The 27680-nt window shown below is 41.1% G+C and overlaps 1 protein-coding gene across 3 annotated transcripts in view; it reads left to right on the forward strand.

Annotated features, from left to right (window-relative positions):
* The first annotated feature begins 4696 nt into the window (after nucleotides 1–4696).
* pcdh17 (protocadherin 17) overlaps nucleotides 4697–27680 on the forward strand; it is a 62399-nt gene continuing 39415 nt past the window's right edge. For 2 of the 3 annotated variants that reach the window (XM_059349409.1, XM_059349414.1), the window contains exons 1-2: nucleotides 4697–5388; nucleotides 6171–8971. In XM_059349409.1, the coding sequence (XP_059205392.1) occupies nucleotides 6476–8971 (2496 nt within the window). In that variant the 5' untranslated portion in view covers nucleotides 4697–5388; nucleotides 6171–6475. The remainder of the gene's footprint in view (nucleotides 5389–6170; nucleotides 8972–27680) is intronic. The other variant, XM_059349420.1, reaches the window with a different exon arrangement.

Consider the following 27680-nt stretch of genomic DNA (forward strand, 5'->3'; position numbering starts at 1 on the left):
ACTGCTAAGCCGGGTCAGGGATTAAAGCTGCTCTGTTGCAAAGACAACAACAGAGCTGGAAGAAAGGAAAGGAAGAGAGGCTGGACAGTGAATATATGGATAGATTCCTGCAGCTCAAACTGTAAACCTTCACACCATGCTCATCAGAAGTAACCTCTATTATACCTATCTCAGACCCACACAGTGAGCCTTGTTGAACTGGCCTTGGTCCATCTGAATGGATCAATGCATTAACAGCTGACTTGGCTTTCCAACCATCCACCTGACCTGTTTGTTTAAATGTGAATTGGACATGACTCAGCAGCCGCCGCTATTAGAAATGACCATTTGTACTTATTATTCCTGAGGCTTACATAATGTTCATGAAGATGTGAAGCGTCATTGTGTCTCAAACTCTCTATTTTCATTGTTCACACAGCTATATCTGTGGCTTTTTGTGTGTACAATGAAGCACAATTGCATGCATGCCTTGTAGGAGAGCATGTCTGCAAGTGTGTGCCATAATCTATATTTGTCAACACATGAAACATTTGTTCTTGCTCTCTAATTCGACCCACAGAAGCATTTTCTGGAATTAGCGCGCCCCCCCTGCTAGAAGTTAAGGTGTTACTAGGATGACATAAGCACTGGAAGTGACTCATTCTTTATACTCTGTTTCCATTGCTTCCTTCTTCGATTTCAAACATCACATTAGCCTTATGTCCTCCATAAATACTGGACCAACAGAGGATGCGGATGAACAACACATGGTAATATAACTGCCCATTGCTGATAACAACCTACAGGCCTACCAACTGGTGGAGCAGGCCCCATACTCACCCATAGGCTTATAACCACTGATATAATATAGCCTTTCTACAAATTGTAGTATAAGGATAATTATTATAAAGGATTTTCATGAGTTGAAGTACTTCAAAGCATGTTTCATTAAAACAAAGTTTCCTTCAGCTCAGCAAACACAAATAAAGGTATTTTCATTAATTAAAATACATTGGTGTGATACCTTACCTTATGTTTGCTTGAGTTTTGGTGCAGCTCTCCTTGAGAAAAAACGCACCAGGAAAGACAAAAAAGAGACAGAGAAGAGACTCCAATAAGCAATCAATGGAGAAAAAGTCTGTGAAAGAGAAACTGAAATGAAACTGAAGGGTAATTCTGTTTGAGTTTTATTCTATGTAATTTTGTTTTTTGCAATTCAATGGTTTGGCATTGGATTGGAGGTAACTACAGCCACAGCTAACTACAACAACTACTCAACAGTCCTTTTAGACACTCAGACATTATCATGTAATGATATACAGTATATGGGGTTAAATGCAGGTTGAACTAACTCACAGTAAAGTGTGTCATATGCAGGTCACCTGTAGGAACAAGTATTAATATTAATAGCTTAGTGCAGTCAGACTGCATTATACATGGGTGCTGTAACTAATGTACAGTACAGAGGGCTTATGTCTTTGAAGAATGAAGAGACACATCTGCTTAAAAATATCATCAGTGCTGCTGTCTCAGCTTTCATGCTATCATAGGCAAAGATAAAGAGTTACTCGAAATGTGGTGGAAACCAGCTTTTCTCTACTGCTGAACCACAGCAAAGTGAAGTAAACAATAAGGTGCTACTCCCCCTCTCACTTCTATTCAGCAAAGAGTTGAACAGTGTAAAGAAGAAGAGAGGCACAGTTTCAGACGGCAACATGGAAAAATTTATGTGGGAGACAAACAACAGGCAGGTAAAAAGTAGCGGTGAAGGAGGTGACAGTTTGTTGCTGGAAAAACTCTCCGTGTGTAAAAAGTCAGCTCTGATATTTTTCTCTTTTTTTTCTTCCTGACAGAGATAGTAGAGAAATAGCTTAGACTCAAACTCCACACAGTCCGTCTTCATGGCTTAAATGTCTTCTAACAGTGTAACACATTTTCATTGCTCGAGGGAGGAAGAAGTGAAATCAGAGAGTCTAGGAAGAGGAGAAAAGGAGAATTCAAAAATGGGTTAAAAAGCGTAGGCAGGAAGAGGCCTTCTCTCTCTTATTACCACCTGAAGAAAGGCCATTGCCATTAGATTGAAATTTAATTTACGAAATAGTGTTTTAATGCAGCTGTTCACCAGCAGCCCATTCCGAATACGCTTTCTGTCAGTGCATTTCCTGAGGGCCATTTAATTGGGCTAATGAAGAAAGCTGCTAATGGCTGGGTTTATCTCAAGCAGCACTGGTGACATTTCATCAAGGCAGGTGGTTTTCCATGCATTGTTTAAGCCCATAGAAAAAAACAAACATGTTATTAAAAAAACACGTGGCGGGAACAGTGTGGTGTTGAGGAAAATGGATAATCATTCAAGTGCACATTGAATTATTTTTTCTCATTATTTAAATGCGTTTTGTTTTTTTTAAACATCTGGCTCATTGCTAGTCAGTCTTTCTTCTTTGGTTCTAGAAGTCTAGGAATGCCCCAAGTTATTCTCATATAAGGGTTTGTATGATTTCTTAAAAAAAAAAAAAAAAAACCCAGCAATGTTTGTATGATATCCAACAAAATATGGCCGGTCCCTGTTTTAAACATGTTAAGTTTGTGAAACTGAAGTACTTGTTTGGTTATACTTTAAGGTACCAAATCTACTTGGTTAAGGTTAGGGAAAAAACATGGTTATGGTTAAAAAAAATCTACTCCCATAGATCCATTTACCTCCGATTGGACCAGTCTCCCTGTCTCCTGGTTGAAATCCCTCCGCTACCCATCCCAACCACCCTATAGTGACCTACATGACCTTGTTGCTATGTCACCTGAACATTTTTTGTAGAATAGCAACAAATTTCAGTGCCTTACTTTGTCGGAATATCTACAAACTGTTCAGGAGAACAGCCTGCGCCCATTATAAACTGAAGACTTCAGAGGGAGGTAGACTTAGTGAACAAAATATAAATCACTCTGAATAAACACACACACACACACACACACACACACACACACACACACACACACACACACACACACTCACCACACACACCACACACAAACACACACTGTATGCATATGCAGATAGAGACAGTGATGTGACATTTACCTTCATCAGTTATCAACATCTTGACATTAGTACATCAAACCTGCGGTTTAATAATGAGCTTCAGTCGCCTTCTGACTAACAAATGGTTCTGACACACATGTCATTTCCTCCTGTCAGAGAGAAAGGTCAGCAGGAAAGTCAAAGAGGTTGAGACCCATGTTTATACATGGATCGACTACAAGATTATGCTGAACAAAGCTGACATGTTGAAATAGCAATACCAAATGAAGGGCATGTTTAAACTCTGACAAAACTGCAGCTCCTTGACAGCAGCCAAATCAAAAGACGACTAAGAGTCCAAAGGGTCGCATTCTGACATTTCTATGACTTATTAGACATTTTGGATGCTAAATTATACAAATATGGGTGACATGATGCCCCAGTTATTAGCAATATTGTTGCAAAGCAAGAAAGTAACAAAGCTTTGATTGCTGTCTGCACTGGCCACCTGTCCAGCATTTTCATTGTTGAATAATCTGTGAAATTATACTCAGTTTATTGTGGGGTCTTTAAAACTCCCATTAAAATTTCAGTAGACAGCTTCAAATTCCTTGTTTTGTCTGACAAACAGTTTAAGACAAAAAGGATATTCCAATTACCCTCACATAAGAGAAAGAAAGGCTTCAAATCCTCCCCACTGAGAAGCAGGAAATGGGTAATGTTTTGTTTTTTTTGCTTGAGAAATTACAATCGATTACCAAAAAAAGTTGCCAAGTAATTTTCTGTCAATCAACTAACTACTTCCAGTGCTGGGAGACAACTTTTAAATTGACTGTTCTTCTCTTTAGAGTGAGAATAGACAGAGTTATTTCAAGTTATAATTAAGAAAGTATAATTCGGAAAAAGATGCGTGATATCGTTGTCACTTCAGATACCTGCTGCAATCATTAACTCTAAATCTGTCATTATTTCCCATCATAATTTCCCAGGTATTCAACTCTTTTAATTTCCTACAGAAATGTTTAACAATTATTGCTGCTTCTCAGGAGGCATAACAAACCAATATAATCATGCAGGGTAGTTTGATAGATTCTGTACCCAGACACTTGTACGGGGGATTGAACTTTAAATTTAAGAACAAACACAAGTCTCGAAAGTAGAAGGCTGCAATCTGCCAAAGACACCCTTAATAAAGAATGACATTGAAAACTTGAGTTATCCTAAAATTAATATTCTTTAAAAAAAAAAAAGATACATCAAAGTTAACTATTCAAGCTGTGCTCTTCTTTCACATCAAACTGAACATTGTCTCACCTCTGAGTACATTTAAATGGATTTCAAAATAAAAGGTTGAGAACACCCAGCCTGAATTCAGTTAAATGAATTAATTTCCACTGAAATCTAATACTTATTGTCTGAATTTGATAAATGACCTAACTGAAAATTTCAAACACTTTAGCCTTGCCCCCTATTACTCTGTCGGCAAAGCTGTCCAACGCACGGTTTCCTTTATTGTAAACAACAATGAAGTGTGATATTTGAAAAAACACAGATGCACCACCGGTGAACTACGAGCCACCAATCATTTGTAGTCTGTACCCAAAGCGGCTTTTGAATCCCTCCTTCTCTGCCCACCTCTTCAAATTCATTGGCTGCCAGAGGAGTAGCGACAATGTTTAATGCACCATGCGGTGTCCGGACTTCAGTCAGTGAGAGGAAGCGTTCTATGTGCTTAGGGCTGTGTTACGTGCGGAAAATACTAAATAACGACTGTGCGTATTTATTTAACAAAATCGTCCTTTTTTCTAACAGCTACACAGAGACTTGTGCCAGAATGCGGGGTTGTTGCTGACCACCTCCTCAGCAGCTGTCTCTCTTTCTCTGTGTGGACTTTGACGGGGACGGAGGACAAGGACAAAATGCCACTACGGGAATCAGTCACTCAGCGCTGTTCCGGACGGGGAAAAAAACACTGATCGCCTTTAAAATATCCACTTTGGATCTACCTTACTACACATCTGGAATTTCCCCCTGTCTTCATAGAGTATTTCTCTTAACAGTTTTCCTTTTCCTGAAGAACGGTGACTCACTGCAGGCAGAAGGCGAGCCGCTGCATCCTAATCAGACAGCGGAGAGGACTTCAGCTCATTGACATTACAGTCATACTTTTCTGGAGCACTTTTTTTTTATTTCCACTGCGCTGCACTGTAGCCTGCGTGTGCAGCGGAGGCTTGTGGCTTTTCTTCCTGCACAGAGAAGGGAAAGAGGATACGGGTGGAACCTACTGAAGTGGTTAGGGAATGAAACTCTCCCTGAACCCTGCTGGAACTGACTGTTTTGATTTTTTACATTTTATATTTTTTGGGACTATTACAGCAGTTTCTTTTTTGGTAAGTTTACGTTTTTCTCTCATATTTTCTTTAGGTTTCTCCCTCTGTTGTGTGATTTACCCACTGTCAGTTGCTCATTTCCAACCGTCCCCTATGCATGCGGATGCAACAGCTTCTTCCAAGGACCGTTGAATCTTGCAGAGAGAGAAAAGGAGAGAGGGGGAGAGAGAGAGAGACAGAGGACATCAGTGGAGAGAATTACACGGCTGTGATGAGATGTTGGCAGCTCATTTCCGAATTTTTTATAAGGCTCATTGTAAATATCCGGATTATGCGGATTTGTTAATGCGTGTAAGAGGCTCATTTTTATACACACTTATTCAAAAAAGCCACCACAATAGGCGATCTTCAGTTGTAGGCGCCTGCAGTGTTCCCATATTATTAAAGTTCCCCATTACAGTTTCAGTCAGCATTCTCATAATGTGTGAATGTGCCATCATCACGTAAGGGTCAGGTCCTGCATTGCACATTAGAAATTAAAAACTGCATTCTGAATCATATGTTCATAATGATGCATGTAGTAAATAAGCTACAAGGGGAATCATTATTTCCCTGTGTATCTGGGCTGCGCCGAGTGTCTTCCCAAGGTTAACTAATTGACAAGCTTCCCCCATAATTGTGGAGATGAATTACACATGAGCCCTGTTTCATTTTTGGCTCAGCGGTAGATCTGATTTCTTACTGGCAGAATGGCTGGTGTAGCTAAGTCTGTTTTTATTTGGGTGACTAATTGACATATACATTTTTTAACGAATTCTTTTTTTTTCTGCTTTCCTTCTTAGGTGGTATGAGTGAACCCTTACAATGACTATTCTGTTTGGAGACTGGATCGCGATTATTGCTCAGATGAGTCTGGGCACTCAGCTGAATATAAATTAGGTGTTCAGCACCACAGATTGCTGGAAGAGGCAGAGGAAGAGAGAGACCGAGCAAAGACAATCCACAAAGACTAATGCCAGGCCTCACATGATGAACAGAACTCTTTATTTGATCCCGAATAATAGAAACACCAAATTGGAACGAAATATCAACAGGTCAAAGGAAGCGTAAACACAACACAGATTATAGCAGCTTTTACGGAGTGGGGATGTATCTTTCTATTTTCTTTTTCCTCCTCTTATGGGCTCAAGCCCTGACATTGAAAAACTTGAATTACTCTGTCCCGGAGGAACAGGGTCCGGGGACTGTGATTGGGAACATTGCCAAAGATGCCAGGCTCGGACTCGAACAGGTTGGGCAGGGAGGACAGGGTAAGAAAGCCAACTTCAGGGTGCTGGAGAACTCCGCTCCGCATCTCATCGACGTGGACCCCCAAAGCGGACTGCTCTACACAAAGCAGCGCATCGACAGGGAAACCTTGTGTAAGAGAAACCCCAAGTGCCAGCTCTCCATGGAGGTGTTTGCCAATGACAAGGAGATCTGCATGATCAAAATAGATATTCAGGACATTAACGACAACTCACCCACTTTCCCCTCAGATCAGATTGATATTGACATTTCTGAAAATGCAGTACCAGGGACACGCTTTCCCCTGACCAGCGCGCATGACCCAGATGCAGGGGAGAACGGCCTGAAAACCTATCAAATAACACGCGACGACTACAATCTCTTTTCCTTGGAAGTAAAATCCCGTGGGGACGGGACGAAATTCCCAGAATTAGTTATTCAAAGGCCACTGGATCGAGAAGAACGGAGCCATCACACCCTTATTTTGTCAGCCACGGATGGGGGGGAGTATCCTAGGTCAGGTACCATGCAGATAAATGTTAAAGTTATTGATTCGAATGATAACAGCCCTGTGTTTGATCAGCCCTCGTATGTTGTGGAAATTCCTGAAAATTCACCTCCTGGTAAAGTGCTGATCGATTTAAACGCCACTGATCCTGATGAAGGCAACAATGGACAAGTAGTCTATTCTTTTAGTGGCTATGCCCCAGAGAGAATCCGGGAGCTCTTTTCCATAGATTCCAGAACAGGGGTCATAAAGATTCAGGGCGAAATTGACTACGAAGAGAGCCCAGTTATTGAGATTGACATCCAGGCAAAGGATCTAGGTCCAAATCCAATCCCCGGCCATTGTAAAGTCACCGTTAAAGTGCTTGACAGGAATGATAACTGGCCGTCTATAGGCTTTGTGTCTGTGAGACAGGGAGCCATCAGCGAAGCAGCACCTCCAGGCACTGTCATTGCTCTGGTCCGTGTCACAGACAAGGACTCAGGCAGGAATGGGCAGCTTCAGTGCAGAGTGCTGGGTAATGTCCCTTTTAAACTTGAGGAGAATTATGATAACTTCTATACTGTGGTGACAGACAGGCCCTTAGACAGAGAGGTGCAGGATGAGTTCAATGTCACCATCGTGGCGAAAGATAATGGCATTCCTCCCCTGAACTCCACAAAATCCTTCACCGTAAAGATTCTCGATGAGAATGACAATGTTCCTCGCTTCACCAAGTCAGTTTACCTTCTTCAAATACCTGAGAACAACATCCCCGGGGAGTACCTAGGTTCAGTCCTAGCACATGACCCGGACCTTGGCCAGAATGGCACAGTGTACTACAGCATCATCAACTCCAATGTGAGTGGGGGTGATGTCAACACCTATGTTAACGTGAATGCTGCCAATGGAGCCATCTATGCTGTCAGATCCTTTAACTATGAGCAAATAAAGTATTTTGACTTTAAGGTTCTTGCTCGAGATGCAGGATCTCCACACCTGGAGAGCAACGCTACAGTGCGCATCAGCGTTCTTGATGTCAATGACAACATCCCTGTCATAGTTCTTCCCCTGCTCCTGAACGACACAGCTGAAATCCATGTGCCGCGTAATGTTGGTGTTGGCTACATTGTCACCACAGTGAGGGCAGTGGATAATGACTATGGTGAGAGTGGGAGGCTCACTTATGAGATCTCGGATGGCAATGAGGAGCATCTGTTTGAGATTGATCCGGTGACTGGGGAGGTGCGAACAGCCCACCCGTTCTGGGACGATGTGAACCCAATTGTGGAGCTGATCATCCGAGTGTCTGACCATGGCAAGCCAACTCTTACTGCTGCTGCCAGGCTCATCATCAAGGCCTCCAACGGACGTCCTCCTGATGGACTGCCACGAACAAAGGACAATCAGAACTGGGACATGTCCCTACCACTTATTGTGACGCTTAGCATCATATCCATCATGCTTCTGGCTGCCATGGTGACCATAGCGATCAAGTGCAAACGAGAAAACAAGGAGATCCGTACCTATAATTGTCGCATTGCAGAGTACTCGCATCCTCAGCTGGGAAAAGGCAAGAAGAAGAAGATTAACAAGAACGACATCATGCTGGTGCAGAGCGAGGTGGAGGAGCGGGATGCCATGAATGTGATGAATGTGGTAAGCAGCCCTTCCTTGGCCACCTCTCCCATGTACTTTGACTACCAAACACGCCTGCCACTCAGCTCACCAAGGTCAGAGGTCATGTACCTCAAGCCCACTGCCAATAACCTCAGCGTGCCCCAAGGCCACGTGGGATGCCACACCAGCTTCACAGGCCCAGTCACCAGCACTACAGACACACCTACTAACCGCATGTCCATCATACAGGTAAGAGAAATTGCACACCTCTCCTTCACTGTTATGCCACCATTTTCACATCACAACCCTCAGAAAGCGCCCATTTCCTGTATCAACATTTGCCCCTAGTTTTGTGAAAATGAAAGAAAAGGAAGATAAGGACAGGCAGAGGCAGAGAGGCCCAAGAGCATAGAGAGAAAAGAAAAGGGAGGGGTGAGCATTATAAGGATTAAACAGTCATTCTGGTGCTCTCATAGAACAGAGCCGGTGACATCGACACTAATCAGTTGTGCTTGAAATATGTCACGGCAGGCTTTTGAAATCAGTTTTCATGTAGAAATCTTTCATTAATCACTCAATCACTGTCGTTTCATTCCCCTGGAATAAAGAGTGTAGCCTGTGGCTGAGTTATAATCAGGTATGTGGGTTTTTTTAGGACAAAATTCCATTTTAATCTACCTATTTATCCCACAGACATTTGTATGTCCAAGTTCAATACCAAGATCTTGTTGTAAAAATATGCAGTATATATTATATTGATAAACCTGGCACAGTAATGGCATAAGCCATAAAATCATATCATGAGTACAGTGATGCCAAACTGTGACAGATAGACAGCGTGTATAATGTGTCAAGTTACTATTTAACATCATATCAGCCATCAAATTTTAGCTCCTCATGGTTAATTCTAGTGATTTTAATTCCTAGAGATTAGCTGATTGTACTTATTTTCACGGCTACTTTATACGTCTTTGTGTGGAGTACTTGGGTGTATAAGCCTCTAACGTGATAACTTCTCTGTGTCTTTGGCCTTAAGCCTATTAAAAGTCTGTCGTGTCAGACGAAGGATTAAGGCCTGCTTAAGACAGTGGTATGTAACACCGGGGAGCCCGGGGATAATGGCCAGTTGAAGAAAACCCTTTTTCAGATGTTCACCTATTGTTCTCAAATAAAAATATACATTCCTAATATAATTTTATAGAAATAATAAACAGTTCTCTGTGAGTTTTATTATTATTACCTTCATCCTATGGCCTTATCCTATTCGGCACACTTGGAGAATGACATTCCTTCCAGTTTAATCCCAATGGACTGTAACTATTAGTCTCTCCATTAAGCTCTGCTGTCTTCTCTATCCCTCTATTTGCACTGGATGTGGATGTGACGATGACTGTGATCAGATGTGACGTGTTCCCACCAGGGAGGAAGGACACTGCCTGTTGTTCCCACTCTCAGCCTGAGCCCTGCTTCTATTATGAGCCAGCTGCATAGGGCAAGGGTCAACACAAAGACCGTTAAGGCTTCCTAATCAGAGGGACAGAATAATTGCTGGTCCATTCTGCAGGCTGTTTCTCTGCTAATGTAGTGATGATGAATTAGACTGCGCGAGGCTGTTGCACATCCATTTTGTGCACTTACTTTTCACTCCCCCTTCATGCTGTCAAATGAAAACAAGCAGGAGCAGCAACAACACATTCCTTAGTGTCTTGTTTACAGAGGGTCCCCTCGACGCATCAGGCGCGCAGGGTGCTCTATTGTATTATTCAACAGAAACCTGTGTAGAGGGAGATGGCCTGAGGCATTAAGTTTCTTCGGAATCTGTACAGAAGCGTATCACTTTCCTCCCTCCTCCCCTTGCTTCTGCCTTCTCTCTCCGTTCGTGTGGACAGTAAGTAACCTGAGTCAGAGGAGAGTGGCTATGGGAAAAATGTCAGGAAACAAAGACAGAATTCCCCTTCCATCGATCCCAAGGCCTCTCAGCCCATCTGTCACTACAGTTGCCACGGAAGGAGAGGCTAAATAGGAAAAATAAATAAAGAGATGGATAAAGCGGGGGGCATATCGCCTGCTCAGTCAGTTTCACAAGGGCACCTTAGTGCTGCTGTCTTCATCTGCACCTAGTGGGGTTACTGTAGCTGCTTGCAACTCCCAGTCTCTCTCCACACTGCTGCTGGCCTCTAATGATGTTTTATAGTGGTGCACTGGCAGACAGGCTGGGCTTGGTCTCTAGCTGGGAGAAGGGAATAATATGAACATATCAGCAGAGCTCTGCTGGCCTTATCATTGTCACCACCGTGCCAGCACCCGGCCCAGTGGAGAGCTTCATTTCATTTCTAAAGAGAATTCCTGGGATAAGGAGATGGATGATACGTAATGATGCCTAATTCCGCTTAAGGCGTTGAAGGGAATTACTTAGTGTGGAATCAAGGTTAAAACCAATCTGCTGCAAAATTCCTCAATGCTCAGGAAGAAGGGATTTCAGTAAATTGCTCCAAGAGTGAGCCTGTGCCCACTCAGTCTTGAATACATTTTAGGATTTTGTCCCACATTCTGTTTAGCTTCAGCAGCTGTGCCAGACTGTGGCCCACTGACTGGTTCATAAGTTTCTCTGCTGCTGTCTTCCCACCTTTTCCAGAAGCGGTACTCATTGTTACCAAACAGCCAAAGACTCCTGTGTCATTACTTTTAAATGGTCCATAATTTATCATATTGATTTGTTTTGATAAGTTTTGAGTGTAGTAATTTGATTCAACATGAAACTCTAATTAAACCGAATCCTGTCTCGGTGGGAGACCATCCATGTTAATAAGGTGCAGGTGGTACAGAGGCGAAGGGGGAGTCTGAAAGGCTATAAAAGCCGCCTTTAGGTGGCGGCATTCTGCCTTGTGTCGGGTGGCATTGAGATGAGGGTGTCAAGGAGAAAAGGGGCTCGAGTCTCTGCTGACTTGACATTGTCACATGTCACTTGGTAGGGAGATCCTGCTGCTCTAATGAGAAATGTCAGACATGAATACCTTACACACTATATAGAATATTTTTCTGGAAATGCCTGCATGACACTATTTTGTGACAATTGTTTTAAATGACAATCACTAAATTTACCAAACAGAGACTTGATATGATGATATGTGAAATGTGCACACATTTTTACTGCATGTAAATCAGAAAAGCAAGGCTGGTGTCTCTTGTCACAATTGATAATAAACCAAGGTCTGTGAATGGATTCTAAAAATGACTGGCAGCCATAAACCTATTGAGTGAATTTAGAGAGCGCTGAAAAAAGCAGTTAAGAGGGGTGACTGTGATCATTTAAGTGCCGCATATACAATATAGGAGATAAAATGCTCACTCCTTTGATCTGTTTAGGTTGAGCATATGCATGCCAACAATGTAGCTGGAGCAGATGTTGAAAATGGGTGCTTCCAGGAATGGTCTTACTCTGCATAATTTAGGGAGATTGTGTGTGTGTGTGTGTGTGTGTGTGTGTGTGTGTGGGTGAAACGTCATTGTGTATTCCAGGCATGTGATTTAAGCCTTTAGCTGGCAGGCTCCGTGACAGAGCCCCTCTCTTTTATGAGCGGGACAATCTTGCATTTGTCCGAACCTTGAAACACCCTTCCTCCAAGATACACACACATACACACACTCGTGCACACAAACACACAGATGCACATGTAACCGGGCTGGGGCTGTTTTTAAGGATTCTAGTGAAAAGTCTTATCAAAGCCTCCGCTGTATATTGTATTAAAATTGCTCCCACACTTCAGTGGCCACTGAGGCAATGAATAGAAAAGCGCTCTTTATTTCATTTCTCTCCCTCTCCCTTCATCTTTAGATAACTGCTTTCCTCTGGAGCTTTCTATGGAATGAGTTTGGTAAACCTGTATGTACAGAAGCCTGCTTGCTGACAGGATTGAGCAGCTCAGCAACTAGATGCAGTGAGTCTCAACAGTCATTTAAAGGAATGAGAGACAGTTCAAGGAGCCATTTGTAATTTGTGTACTTTTGTACCCCAGTTGAGCTCTTCTGGACCACTAGGCCAGATTTACTTTATTTGAGCAAGGCGGTACATAAAAACAGAAAAGAAAAAAAAACTCAGCCTGAGGGTGTATCTTCATATTTCCTCAAATAAACCTGCTGCTACTGTACATAACACTACATGCTGAAATTGTGAATTATTAATAGGCAGTCTTCATCTCCCCCAAGCTCATATGATAGATACAAGTGAGAGGAAGTACAGTCAGACCACAGGATGTTGCTCTGGGGAACAACAGTAAATTATGTTATCTTTTTACAATCAAAATATAGAAACTTTGTCACTCAGTGTTTCATTATTAACTGCCATTAGTTGTTATTTCAGTTTGCGGAGGGGCTTGTTTTCAGTACAGATGCGTCAGTATGTCTTGAAGCTGTAGCAGAAGTGTAACGCACAGCACAACAGCAGCTATATTTGCATCCTCTTTCATTAATAAATCATAACGTTTAACAAATCAGAGGGAAGCGGAAGATGTCACGATAAACATCAGAGGTCTCTGGCTACACATTTGTGAACACGGGGGGGAAGGGGGACAGAACACAAGATAAATGGGAAATAGAAGCTACTTATTTTCTGATCTGAGCTGAATTTGAGTATTCCTGCGTCTGTTTGCAATGTGAGGCAGCATGAAACAAAGTTAAGATGAGTGTAGTTATCTGTCAAGTAGCCCAGTCTTTCCTCTATATTCTTTCAACACCTCAATATGCAGTAATGATGTTTTAGAAAGAAAAATTTAGGAAATCTTCTCTGGTTGTAATAAACGCCACCAATATCTTTATCTCTGCCCAAACTTTTAATGTTTCTTTGGCCACTATATTAATGAAAAAACATGAAACAGACTCAGGCTGAAAATTCTTCAAAGATTTGCACAATTAATAGTTCATTTGCTGAAACATATTGCAAGTACCCGGAAAAAAATGTTTGAGATTGGAGGCAGCTGCGGAAGTTAATGTTTTATTTATTGCAAGTTCTCCAAATATCCAAGTAACCCTGTTAAATAATTGAATATATATGTCGGCCCCTGACTATGCCCACCACTAAATACAAGTTCCCTCCGTAACTTATAACAAAACAAACTCCAGCAGAGAGATAGAGAGAGATGTTTATCCTGGGGTTCTAGCCAAGCAATCCTCACATGAAGAACATTGTATGTGGTTACTGCAAGCAAAACGCTTGATAGTTCTTGTCCGCAAAAGCATAACTAGGCCTATTGTTGGCCAATAGCTTAAGAAAAAGCATAAGAAAATGCTATAAAATACTTTACAATGAGAAAGAAAAAATATTTATATGGTGAAGGGTAATTAAGACACTTTCCAAAAGGTTTGGGGACCATTTTTGGATTTTGTTGAGCAAAGCGAATGTTGTTGAAATACTGACTAATGAGGGGAACTCTGGGTAATTACTGTATATAGATACAAGGTGGTGTTGTGGATTGGCTTGTGGTGCAATATTTTATTTAAAATATGTCCCAAATATCTTTCTTTCCTACTGGATCAGACACTGTAAATGTTTTAAAAAATAATAATTTTTATCATTATTATTTTTTTAATGCTGTTGCGACTTGTTTTGTTGATGTTTTTCTTCTCTCTCTCTGTCTTTTTAAATTTATTGTTCAGTATAATTACAATTTTTTTGTGTTTTTTTTGTTTTGTTTTTCTTTTGTTGCTGTCATTCTTCATGTTCTACTTTTTCTTCTGCATTTCCCGAAAAAAACATCAATAGATGGATAGATAGGTTGATTGATTATTATTGGTCAGCCCCTAGAAATCCTTCCAGCGGGCTATTGTGCTTTCATTCAGACACAGCACTTATCTGTGCTGCATAATTTCATTATTTTAACGGACCTCCCGACCTGGCAATGCAGGGAAACAAAGGGGTATTTTATTTTTTTTCCAACTGTAGAGAAAGAGACAGGATATGAGAACACAAGTTGACCTCTGTGATAGCCAGATCGGCCGGACACATTAAACCAATTTGCTTGGTTCAATAGGAAGTAGCCTATTGGAGATGACATGGCCACGATAATAACGCTGTGGATTGTCAGTGGACATTCGCTCTGGAGTTATCGTGCGTTTGTGTGTGCATGAAAGTGATTGTGATGGAGGCGAAGTGGATGATCACTACTCCTCTGCCTAATTCCCTTACACTGGAGCTTCAAAATATCATGTCATACTGTCATGTCATTTTGCTGAGCAGCAAGTGCCATTGTTTAGCTTGGTTTAGCTTCCAGACTGGCATTTTAAGTGTTTTCAGAAGTCCTATCAGACTTAGTAATTACTTTTTCTATTTTGTTCTAACAAGGCTACCGAGAGCCTGACTTGTTTATTTTGCCAGTCATTTGCGTTCACTGTGGCTGTTTCTGTGACAGCGTGTCTTGTTTTCTTGACACCGCTGATAGTGCAAGTTGCCCATATTTGTGTTGCATTTCAAGTGCACGCCCACACAAGATGGATCTGTGCATTTTGCACCTGAAACTCCTATAATATAAGGTTTTGCTTTTTTAATATACACTCCTGCAATACACAGTATTTTGCAGAGGTAAAAAAGAAGATTGTGGCAAGAAAAGTCTGTGCATGCCCCCAGTAAATTCTGAAGCATTTTCTTTGGTGTTGCTGGCATTGTGCTCAAACAATTCAGGCACAAGGAGCCAACCTAGCATCAACAGAGGTCACAAAAACAAGAGAACAAAACATAACCTTCACAGTGGAGGAATCCAAGATTCAGCTGCCATGTCAACCGCGTGTGAATGTACGTGCACGCGCTCACACGCACCTGCGCTACCACCAGCTGCGCTCTGAAGCACCGGTCTTGCTGGTTCCCTCTGATTGGAATGGGCTTCCCTGTTGGAGCCGCCTGCCCCCTGAGGGCTCTTAGATCTCTCCTGGGGTCTTTAGACTTAACGTTTTGACCAGCAGGGTGCTGGAGCTGCAGCAATAGACGGGTGTATATATATATAGGAGTGACCTTACAGTAATGTGCGCTGAGATGCACAACACACAGAGGGCTTCATTGGCGTACATGGCATGGCGATGTATTCTTTGAACTGCCAGCAGCTGGGTATCCTTGCTGTAAATCAAACACTTTCAAAGTCAAACAAAGTGGAACTCGCTCTGCTGTGTCTTGGCGCCGATCCAACCTGAGAGAGCTTTTATTTCTGCCACATCTTCCTTCACTGTGCCCCCTAGGCATGTGCTGTAGAAACAACACGCAGCTCAAAGAATGAGTTATGTGAATCTGTTCTCACCTTCTATCTCATTAGTATAAGAGAAATGATTTATCCCTTTCTCCCTGAATCTCTCCCTCCTTGTCCTTGCCTTCTACAGTTCAGCACTTCTTCGGCTTCATCAGTAATGTGATTAATTGATTGGAGGGATATACCATGAACACCATCTCATTTTCTCTAATTTCGCCTAACTACATGTCAAAACAAGACGCTATAAAAGAAGCTCCCCCCCCCCCATACAACCGCCGGAGTACATTACAGTCGCACATCCGGAAACGACAGTTTGCTTTGCAATTTGAGGAGTATTTTATAAACAGTGTAATCCTGCCAGTGTATGTTTGTATGCTTTTTTCTGTGTGTCTGAGAAGGTCCGACACTCTAATGGGAGAGATCCCACTGTCTCCTCTGTTCCTGCTTCTATCTGTAGCACAGTTTGAAATCTGACTCCCATGTCTAAAGCCCTGTGTGTGTCTGAGGGGAGCTGACAGCCACTGTGTTTTGCAGTGGCTGTTATGTGTTTGTGGCAACAGAGGCGAATGAGTCGGCACTCTCAGATGTTATTGCCTAAACAAAAGGCCCACTAAGTGGCGGGCACACAAGATTTGTCATCAAACGTTTGACTGTGTCTACTCTTCAGGGTAGCAGTGGCGATGCTGAGTGCTAATGGCATATTGAAAATGGTATATTTGGCCGGTCTCATCTTTTTCTATTGTACTACACAGATGTACTCAATTGGCCCCTCACTGGGTTTATGTCTTGGAGAGAAATCTTTTTGGGGCCTTTAGCATTCAGATCAATTGCTGGTTTGCTGTGTTTCTTATTGATTTTTCCTCTGTTTGGTACTGAAATACTGTATTTCATTATCTATCGCTCTGAGCATTGTTTAGTTAAAAAAAAAAAAGAAAAAAAAAGAACTAGTGCTTGCTCTCTCTTTTTTGCCTTCCCCCTTCGCTCTTGCTCCGACTCTCTTCCTTTTCGGATTCCCTTTCTTTCTCTCCGCTCTTGTCATCTCAGATAAGCGATGCAATTGCTCATGTTACTGACGACCCAAGCCAAATTCATAATGATGAGATTATCTTGTCAACAGTACAGAGTGTATATGTCTGCCGTATTGATCCGCGCACAGTCTTAATAAATGAAGTACCACGATGGAAGCGTTGGCTCAATGATAACTCTGAACAGATCTCGCTATTTATACACTCTCAACACTGCTGAGATGATGAATGGAAGTTGTGTATTCTGCCCTTCTTTGCGTTTCCCTTTTCCTCCTCTCCTCTCCTCTCCTCTCCTCTCTTCTCCTCTCCTCTCCTCTCCCCAGATTGATGGGTAACAGCCCCGTCTCTCCCCACACACATTGTCTAAAATGCGTCCTCTCTGAGGTCACGTTGACATGCTGAGTCGATGTACTCCCAGGTGGAGAGACATGGGTGCTGCTGTGGGAGGAACCAATCAGATAGACGACAGGGGCGGGAGAGCGGGGAGGAAGAAATCACTAGCGGGGAGCTCGGGCCTGTGTGTGTGTGTCTTTAAATGACTGAGGTTTGAAGGGGGGTTTATCTGTGCATTTGAAGAGAAGGTCAGCAGGGTTTAGAGCTCGAGATTATGTGTGATTGTTTCTTCTGTGGGCTAGCTGATTAATGCTAAAGCTGGTCTGACAGATACTTAATGCACCATAGACGCACTTAAAAGAGACTCGAAGGAACTGGCGTCCAACACTTTGACAACAGAGCATTATCCTAAAGCCTTTTCTGTCAGTTTTTACCCAGGTGTATGGACAGTATCCTTCCTGTCTTTTATTATTCCTCTCTTTTCCCAGCCCCTCCTTTGCTGAGATACCTCTGACCTGATACATACACAGCAGATAGGTCACCTTGAAGCGAAACTACACGTAGTCCATCTGCTCCGTGAATGTGTGTAGAGGGAGACTCGTAGAGGGAGAACCCAGGTGTGTGCATGTGCACTTGTGCATGTGTTGATATTAGACATATGTGTGTTGCATTCTGTGTCTGTGTTTATGTAAGTGCGTCTGGCCTCGGTTCTGGCCTTTGGGGAAATATCGAAAATCCTTTCATGTCCGGAACATCTCTTCCTTCATCAATTCAAATGGAATAATTTTCTTCTTTTAATGTTTTTGTTCATGAGCCCTCTGCTTCCATCTGAAAATACTTACGGTGCTTAATGTAAATGATGAGCAAGCTTCTCTATTTTTTTCATATTAAGATTTTTAAGATACATTTTTTATCAAGGTTTGTTTGGTCATATTGCTTATTCAGAGGTTATTTCTTGTTAGTTGTATAAATCCCATCATCTGAAGAGGGAAATGTAGATCTAACAGAAAAACATTTTTTGTAAGTTAAGCTAAATTTTGCTAATGTACCTAGATAATTCTTTGAAGAGATTCATACCACTCTCCACCACTGCTTTAATCTGTAGCTACAGCCAGCAGCTGGTTAGCATAGCTTAGCATAATGACTGGAAACGGGCCAAAACAGCTAGCCTGCCTGAAGGTTACAAAACCTGCCCACTTGGCCCTCTAAAGATCTCCAATATTATTCCCCATTATTTTAATTTTTTTTGAGAGAGTTTATGTGTCCATGAACAAGGCAGGTGTCTGTGATTAGTTCACATGTCTGTAACAAGAACAGACCAGGGGAGTATCTGTTATCTGAACTGCTAGAGCCACTTGAAGCAGGTGAAAATTGTCGTAGCCTACCAGTTGTTTCCAAATGGCTCAGTAGTGAACAACACGCTAAAGTGCTCAAGGATTCTGTGTTTTCGTGTTTTTAGCCGAGCTAGACTAGAGAATATCCTGTTAAAACAGATTGGTCATGCTGCTTTGCCCTTATTGTAAGTGCACCAAACTCAGTTTTCAAAAAATAGCCTTTTAAATACTGCATTGCTTGTCAGCAACCAGTCCTTTGGCCTTTCGTGCCCTGATTAGTTTGGCATGTCGTTAACACACCAGTTTGTTTTAATGAAGACTGAAATGCTTGTATTTTTGTTTGGTAACAGGCAAACAGTTTAAAAAGTGACATTCAGAATTTGGTGCAGTTGCAGGTGGTTGATTGAGTGTTTAATTATATCAGCAGACCAACGCTCTTCGCTATACTGGATCTTTACCAATTTCCAAATCTGCCAAATCCCACTTTAACCCCTGACCACATCTTTACATTCATGCATACATGCATGTCTTCAAATGTACAGTGTGATGGGCCTGTTACCTCTATAACAGATTTTTGGGCTGAGTTGGCTTTAGATTAATGAGGGTGAAGCAAGGTCAGTGCTGACTCAAGACTTCAGTTAACAGCAAAGCCGTTGTAACTATTGATGAGCAAGTACAGAATGATTAGTAGCTTACACACCACGATCACATACTGCTCCCCTTCCTTCCTTTTCTCTGTTCTTCCTCAAAGTTTCAACAGTGTATAAATAATTCAACATGAAGGTAAGTTCTCTTTCTCCCACTCCTCTTTCAGTTTTCCCCCCAAAGTTTAAAGATTTCCCTTTATCAATAATCATAAGAGCGGTTCCAGCTGTAAGCCACACACAGCAGCTGGTTAAATGTGTCTACACAAAACGTCTCGAGTAGTGAGGGAAAACAACACTGCTATTTTAGGAGAGCTGGCAAAGTGCTGTGTTAGGGGTTTTTGTGTGTTGGAATGAATATCTATGCCAAAAGCTACATTTATCATTTACTCCTGGGGCTAAACTGCCACAGATGCGGATTGTGTTGATAACAGTACAAACGTCGCCCTTCCTCTTCAGAGTCAGAAAGTTTCGTCTGATGGCAGCTGGGATTGTCTGCTGAATTGGTGTCAGTGTTGTTGTATTTTTAAAAGACAGTGCTGGTAGGAACTGCAGGCACACAGAAGTAATATTGCTGAAGATAATTGCACACCTAACTGTGCCTGTAGTACTTGATTAAGATTAAAATGAGGAGTGCTGCTTGCCCTTTTCCACTGGAGATGGAAAAAAATGTTTTTTTGGGGAGAAAGATAGAGGTGGGGTCACAACCTCTTCCAGTCAGACTCCTTTTTTTCTGTGAGAGTGGGATTTAGAATGTGTTTTTTCTTTCAGGTCCAGGTTTCATTTAATGATTTTTCTTTTTTCTCCGGTGTAGTGTTCTCTGCCAACGCCTGAAGAGGCTGCCTCATTATATTGCCCTGCACACAGATGTGACTGCACCTCATAGTAATTGCTTGTAAATAACACATACACAGACTCAATCTGAGACATCAATAATCCATGTATGTTTACTTTATAGTATATAAGGGTTAGGTATTACTCCTACCTGAAATGCGGTACCGGTATACCTTTCTTCAGTAGGCCTGTTAACTCTCTCTGTAATAACAAAAATATAATTCCAGGTCTAAAATAAGTCCAAACTTCTCAGTTTCAACATTCTAATTATATATTTAGATCATTTTGTTATTTATTTAGAACATTCTACACAAGGCAAAATTAAAACTCTCCCCTCCAAAACCCTTCCCTAATCCCTTCAGCCTGTCAGCCCGTGATCTGGGCATCGCGTGTTACTAAAGAACCACACTTACAACTGTTCAGCTCTCCATTGTCCTGACACTCACTATGACTTGAATAACCTCAAGAGGCGACATAGTCTCTGCTTCTGTCTTTCTGTCTATACTATTCACGGTCTCCACTTTGGCTTCTCTGCTCTGTGTGTGTGTGTGTGTGTGTGTCTGTGTGTGTGTCTGTGTGTGTGTCTCTGTGTGTGTGGGAGCTGAGCCCCACTCTCAGGACAGAGAATTTAGGGGGCCATAAATGGCAGCAAAATGTGGTAGAGAACTCTCAGTGTAGCTTTTTCTTCTTCTTTTCATTCGGCCATGGCACAAAAAACACCTTCTTTTCACCCAGATGCTCTCAAGGCTATTTTGCAGCTATTGATTTAACGTGAATTGGTAGTATATATACAATTCAGTCAGCAACCTTAAATCTACCTCGTTTGGTATTCTATTTAATACATGTGTGCTGTACATACTGTCATTATTTTTAGTTACTTTTGTTTCTTAAAAAACAACAAAATCTTTTTAATAACATTTTATATTGAGAAACATGAAGAGAGAGTTGAAAACATCATAGAAAAATCCCAGAAAAATTGCATTATACAGAAGTACATTGCAATACAAAAACTCCTGACATGTTAAACACTGTTGCACCTTATTTAAATGCATTTATAACTGGTGTGGCAAAGAGAAGCTCACAAGCTACAATTACCACATCCATACTACTTGTTGAAAATCTACACCTTTTGCATACATGACATTCAAACAGCATTAAAACAAAAGTCTTGTGAATGACTGAAACTTTTAAAACAATATAATGTTTGACCTAGTTTGGGGAATTGTACTCATTAAATAATTTACCTCTTTTCTCCTTCCAGGTAAAAACACATTTAAATCCTGTGAGATCTTGTTTAAAAGGAAAAACAATGCGTGTTACACCAAGGCATCGGTTCTTCGAAGGAAACATTTGAATTCAGCACTTCAGTTGATTTTAACTACAATTCCATTGTAAAATGGGTCACAGTCAAATTGCTTTTATTTACTTCCATATAGAGAAAAAAATTGCGTTTGGCAGTTTGCTGTAGTATAGAGCCTCAGTTGTGTGTTTCCAATGTGGCAGCTTATTGTAATCTTCGCCCGAGGGGATGTTGGTCAACATCATAACGGTTTATGGGTAATGTTGTCCTTTCTGGTTAGATAAGGATGAGTCATTCAATAATAGCTTAATCAGCCCATTAATAAATCAATTACATGCATAGGAGTCAAAAAAACAGATTAGTATATATTTTTTTGTAATTTGTGGTAAACAGATTATTCTGTATTACTATATGCTTATTAAGACAAGCCTTCTGAGCCATTTTGTTTATGCAGGATTTAGTTTAGCCCATCATTTGATTTTTCATGCATCATAAAATAGGCTAGACGGTAAGATCTCCAGCACCTGTAATGGTATGTGTGTGTGTGGAGTGTGTAAGTGAGGGAGAAAAACGTGTTCAAGGATATGTGCACTCTCAGGAGGTTTGCATTTTATTATTTTCTACGTGAGTTGATTCTCAAGATGATAATGAAAGGCTTAAGAATAGAGTTTAACAACGCTTTGTTGACCATCTTTAAGACTCAAGGGGTCTGTTTATCCCTTTAGAGTTCCTTTTTCATGCTCCTTTAAAGTAATTTAGTCTCTAAAATTAAATGACAGTCATTATTACAAAGGATGAATGTATTCTACTAAAGCAGCTCTTTGCCAACCAAAAAAAAGAGAAATACACTGATGGACTCTTTCAGCCTTCAGTGGCTCGAAAAGGCAAATGCAGCTATCTGACTTGTACATAAGGTAACTACCTTAGAAATTTGACCAAAGTAGTCATTTGTAGACAGAAGAGAAAATTATATCTATGCTTGCTCCGACTCTTCCTCAAAAGGAATAATAAAGAAGCAGTAACTGCACAGGTTGAAGGAAAAACGGCTTTGAACTAGTGTTTTTGTCTCGTCTCTCTTGATGAAAAGAGGCAAGCACAACCATCTCTGCCCTCCCTCTGCCCTGCACACACCTTCTTTTCTCTTTCTCTTTTTGCTTTTTAGCTATCGATGATTTCAGCCCCTTACTCAGTGTGTGTTTTTGTGCAAGGAATAACAAGAAAACTATGTCATTTGCATGCATTTCTCCTACTATATGAAGTGGTTTTGTTCAGACTGAAGAAGATTAAAAAAAGAAAAGTTGTGCCACAAAGACGACTTGATGCTTTCCACTGGGCTCCTAATAGGCATCCCTAATGACGCTGTATGGTCAACGAAAATAATAGGCAATCAATGTGAGTGGTTGCATATTAATTATGAATATTGCATTTTGCTGGTGAGCAGTGAATATGCAAGAGAGAGGTCATTCTGTTTATACAACTGTATATAAAAGCCTCCAAAGTGCTACTTAGTCCTATTTAATGAAGGAAAAAATAGCCCTATTCTCCATTAAATGAACACGAACACAAAAAAAATAAAAAGGAATGCAGTTATGTTATGAATTATGAATTATGGCAAACCATGATTAACAAGATGAGACTACTGATTTGGATTAGAGCTGTCTGAGTCACAAGCGTCATTATAAGCCAGCAGTTCTTACAAAAGCCCCATAGTGGTTCTATGAGAAACACTGTCACAATATTTCAAGGCAGCAGCAACTCTAACACATGCAGATGCGGGTGACTTTATTCAGCTTGACTTGTATTAGATTTGTGGTGCTGAAGTCGAGTTCAGTACAATTAGAGATGGGGGAAAGAGGAGAGACTTGTCGCTAAGAGAGATACTTTAAATGACCGATCACTCCGGGTGGGACAAATAATCAATATGTTCTGATACAGTCTCTAGTGATATGTTATCGTTACTCTGGCACTAATTCCACAGCATGATCTCCAGCATTGCTGAGGTATGTGCTTCCTTTCCTGCCAACATTTGTTATCCATAAAAAAAACAACCCTTTTTGTGATGCCAGAAATCGTACATGCGTCAAGTCCATTTAAGGTTCACGCTGCCTTATATCGAATAAACGCAGAGCTTTAAACATCAGTCACATGGAGTGTCGGCTCACTCATTTATGTGACAGTTATGGTTACCTGACGTCCTGTGACAAACATTGTGGTATAGAAGAAAATCAACATAGCTTATGGAGGTGACTCACTGTAGCAAATCATTCTGCACAAACCCTGCGGCAAGAGATTTTTCATCTTCTGCTGTGGTCTGACCAGCGAAGGGCATATCAAGTCAAAAGCATGCTCTGTGTTGAACTGTGAATTTTGTGAAGAGTTTACATCCCTCATTATCTGAATATGTTGAAAAGTAGGAGATATCATCTCCCGTTGCCTGGTGTCTGTGAGTTATAAAGACTAGTTGCAGTCTAAACTGACTTGATGTGTTTTTCTCTGATCAGACCACAAAAGAAGAACTGTAAATGGTAACACAGTTCAATACAAAGCATGCTTTTGGGGTCAGGCTTCAGTATGTTTTTTTGTACAGCTGGGAAAACAGAAACTCTGAATTTCTTTTAATTTGTTTTTGAAGAACAGTAAAACTTAACATTGGCCTATGGGTCATGAATCCTACTGTCAAAATGTAAAAAATAAATAGATAGATCTGAGATCTCCAGCTGAAAGAAGTTGAACTAAAGGAGTACAGTAAAAGCTGTGTTGTTGAAATGAATAACCCAACAGACTGTAGAGTGCTCCCTTTGTGGTTTATTCTCTGCAATATAAAAAAAACAACAACCCTTTTTAAAGTCTTTTTCTTAACTTTATCCAGAGGTTTGCTGAGCATGTGTCCTTGATTACAGCTGTGAGTCATGTCGCTCAAACAGCTGCACTTGTTTACACTCTGGAGATGCTGGTTTAACTACTATTTTCCACCTTTGTCGACAACAAAGCTCACCCGCCTTGGAATTATACACAAGGTTGTGTTTGAGTGTTGTTGACATCTGGTAGAATTGCAACCAACAGTCGGATATTACAGAGCACATTTGTCTTTAAATTTGTTATTCTCTGGAATTTGTTGCAAAGATTGGTGCACAGGTTGCACTCGTTTTACCTGTTTAGCCACATCTTTCTATGGGTGATTTGAAAATAATGTACAGATTATGTAGTACAGACCAAAGTTTTTAAAAATCAGCCATGCACAATTATTTTGCATGCAATTAGAGTCATAATTGGTAGTTTTTTTTAACAACTTTTTTAGAAAATGTGCCTTTCCAGTATTTGTTTTTGGTGCTAAGTTCCAACATTAAATACCCACAGGTATAGAGGTAACAGATGCTGTGATGAAGGCTGAATCATTAGAATGTTTGTTTGGCATGGCCAGAATATATCGATGAATTAGCCAGTATTCAATTTTGTTCTGAACATCTTTTTACCTTTGGCTATTCAATGTTGGAATCATTGTCTAGTATCAAGTATTTTTGATAGAAGACAAAACTGTCCAAGTGCTACACACCATGAAAAACACATGGGATGAGGGCTGCTGGGGGCCGCAGGGGTAAACACAGTCTCTCAGAGTGAGAGTTTGTTTCATCTGAAAAACAAGTTGTAAAAAAACCCCAAAAAACATTAGATTTTGTCTGACTGCGACAACATGAACACAATATCTTTTTGTATGGTTATTGATTTACCTTCAGCTGACTGGTCATTAGTTTTTCAAGTCCACCATCATGGCTTCCAACCACACAGTGGCTGAGTCTTTGTTGGCCGACCTGTGACACAGCAACATGTGTGTTTGATGACGGATGGTCGAACGTCTTGGTAGTCAGAAGGTTGGAGCTGCTTCTCTTGTTGCCTGTAATTTTATTGTAACCTTAAAGTTAAAGTTTTTAAGCTTCTTCCTGTACTGTTTTGTAGTTCAGCTGGAGAATGTCATACACCTTGACATTTACAGTTCCTGCTGGATGTTCAATAAGGCCTGGACTAAGTTGTCAGTCAATCTGACAGCTTTTGTCTTTAATTCCCTGTTGATGTTCTATAGCACAATGAATAACAAAACAACTTTTGCAGCTGCAGATTTCTAAAAAATAGGGTTGCTGCTGTATCATTAATTTAGTTAGAGTTGAACAATCAGAATTATCCTGTGCAGCAATCCCCACCCACAAAGTTCCTGAACTTTCGGAAAGTACTAGCCCACCAATAAGGGACTTTCTGGAGATAAAATAATGTCCCCAGAACTTAATTTAGACCCTGGTCCTCTCTAGGCAAAACACAATGTGTTCTCTGGGAAAAGTTCCTGCAGTTGAAAAGGTCCTTATAATACCATAAACATCACCCAAACAATCCTATCCCACCTTGAAATACAAACATGTCTTCAAATGTTTAAGACATCTTCCTACAAAGCCTCGTTTATGATGAAGCACCCGTCCGGATTCATTAGCAAGGTGTCCATCTGGACTGATAAAACTTCGCTGTGCTTGAAATCTGTTTAGTTTCCATTTACCGGCACCGGCGGCACTTCCTTACTTCTCAGAAATTCATTTGGACTTGACCTCTTCTAAGTTATTTGCAAGATAGTGGAAGATATTTAGCAGGCGGTAGACTGTGATGGCTCTAAGTTCACTTAAGCCCATTGATTGATTGCTCTGTTATCTCCAGGAAGATGTATAGGACCAGCTAATTAGATTTGATCACTTACAATTGCTCCTCAGCCACTAGGTAATCAATGCAGTCTAATTATTGTCTAGTTTCTCCGCCCCTTTTACCCTTACTTCCTTTATCATTCTCTCACTTTGCCGTTTTCTTCTTTCATTTCCTGCATTTGCTGCATCCCCCTTCAACCATGTGTTTTCTTTCCTCTAGACACAGTTTCTCTGTTTTATCCTTTACCTACCCTTCCTTCCCATTTGTCTGTTGTGGAGTTACTTTGACAGTTTTCCAAGAGGAATAAACTAGAGTTCCCATCGGTGGTAACATAACACACGCGCACACAGCAGCGATATAGTTTATCAAATTAAAAACTGCGTTCCAGAACTTTTTGGCTAACTGACAAGGTTATGGAGGATTTGGAACAGCTCACACCCCCTGACACGGAAAAACACATGCACTCACACGCATACACACAGAGTGAGAGCTATGTGTGTTTTTTGGAAGACAGTAAAGGACAAATGCATGTATCATACCTAGCAGGGTGGATAGAGGGAGGAGGGCGCACTCTCGTTCCTGTAAATAAAAGAGAGCTGTCCAATGATGTGTGAAAGAGAAGCTGCAATTTGTCCTCTTTCACCACCCCTACCGAAGATATCAAACACACAGGTGCACGCACGCAGACAGGTACACGCAAACATAGTCTCATAGAAACGAACAGTGCCCCAAAATGCACCAACAAGGCCTGAGAGTAGAATAGCACTCCAATATGCTCGTCCCATTTGTCTCAATCGGCCTGCTGTCTGCTCGGTCAGTCTTAGGGTCTCAATGGGAATACAGAATAGAGTGCAGCTTTTTACACTTACTCAGCCTCACTGTACTCAGTGTCTATGACCTTTTTGGCCTTGCTGCATGGACATGATATAACATAGCATTTAGTACAATCCAGCAACAGACTTTTGCAATTCTCATCCAGTCTACCAGTGAATTACCAGCGGAGTTAACACATGCTTCATCAACAACACAGTGCATTGACCCCGAACTTAGGTTCATCTTCGGTTCAATTGGTTCAGTGCAACCCTGAACCTCTGAGGTCAAATTCTCATATTTTAGGTCCGCATATACAAATAGAGCAGTTTGGGTTCATTCAATTTAGTTCAGTTTAGTTCAGCTCAATTCAATTCACTTTAGTTCAAATCATTTCAAGAAGTCCCACAAGAGGAAATTAGAAGGCAAGAAGTGCAAGCATGCAACATGAAATACTCAATGATACTTGCAACACTAAATGAATTTATGCACTGTATAATTCATTGTCTAATAATGATAATAAAACTACTGGACATCTCGCCTGTATGTATCATTCCACCCTCAAATTATCCCGTATTCATTGTGGGCTCTGACTGGCTAAGTACAAAGCAGCCCATACTGGCCGTTATCGATCCATTAATTGGAAAGTGGCCCATTGTAGTGAAAGGGCTGGGCAGTTATAGACAGACAGGAAGAGATGGAGGCTTAAGATCAGCCTGGACTCTAATTGGCAGGAAAGAGGTTTCTATGAAGTGGCGTAATGTGCTTT

The sequence above is a fragment of the Centropristis striata genome, chromosome 2 (genome assembly GCF_030273125.1).
Source record: "Centropristis striata isolate RG_2023a ecotype Rhode Island chromosome 2, C.striata_1.0, whole genome shotgun sequence".
NCBI lineage: Eukaryota > Metazoa > Chordata > Actinopteri > Perciformes > Serranidae > Centropristis > Centropristis striata.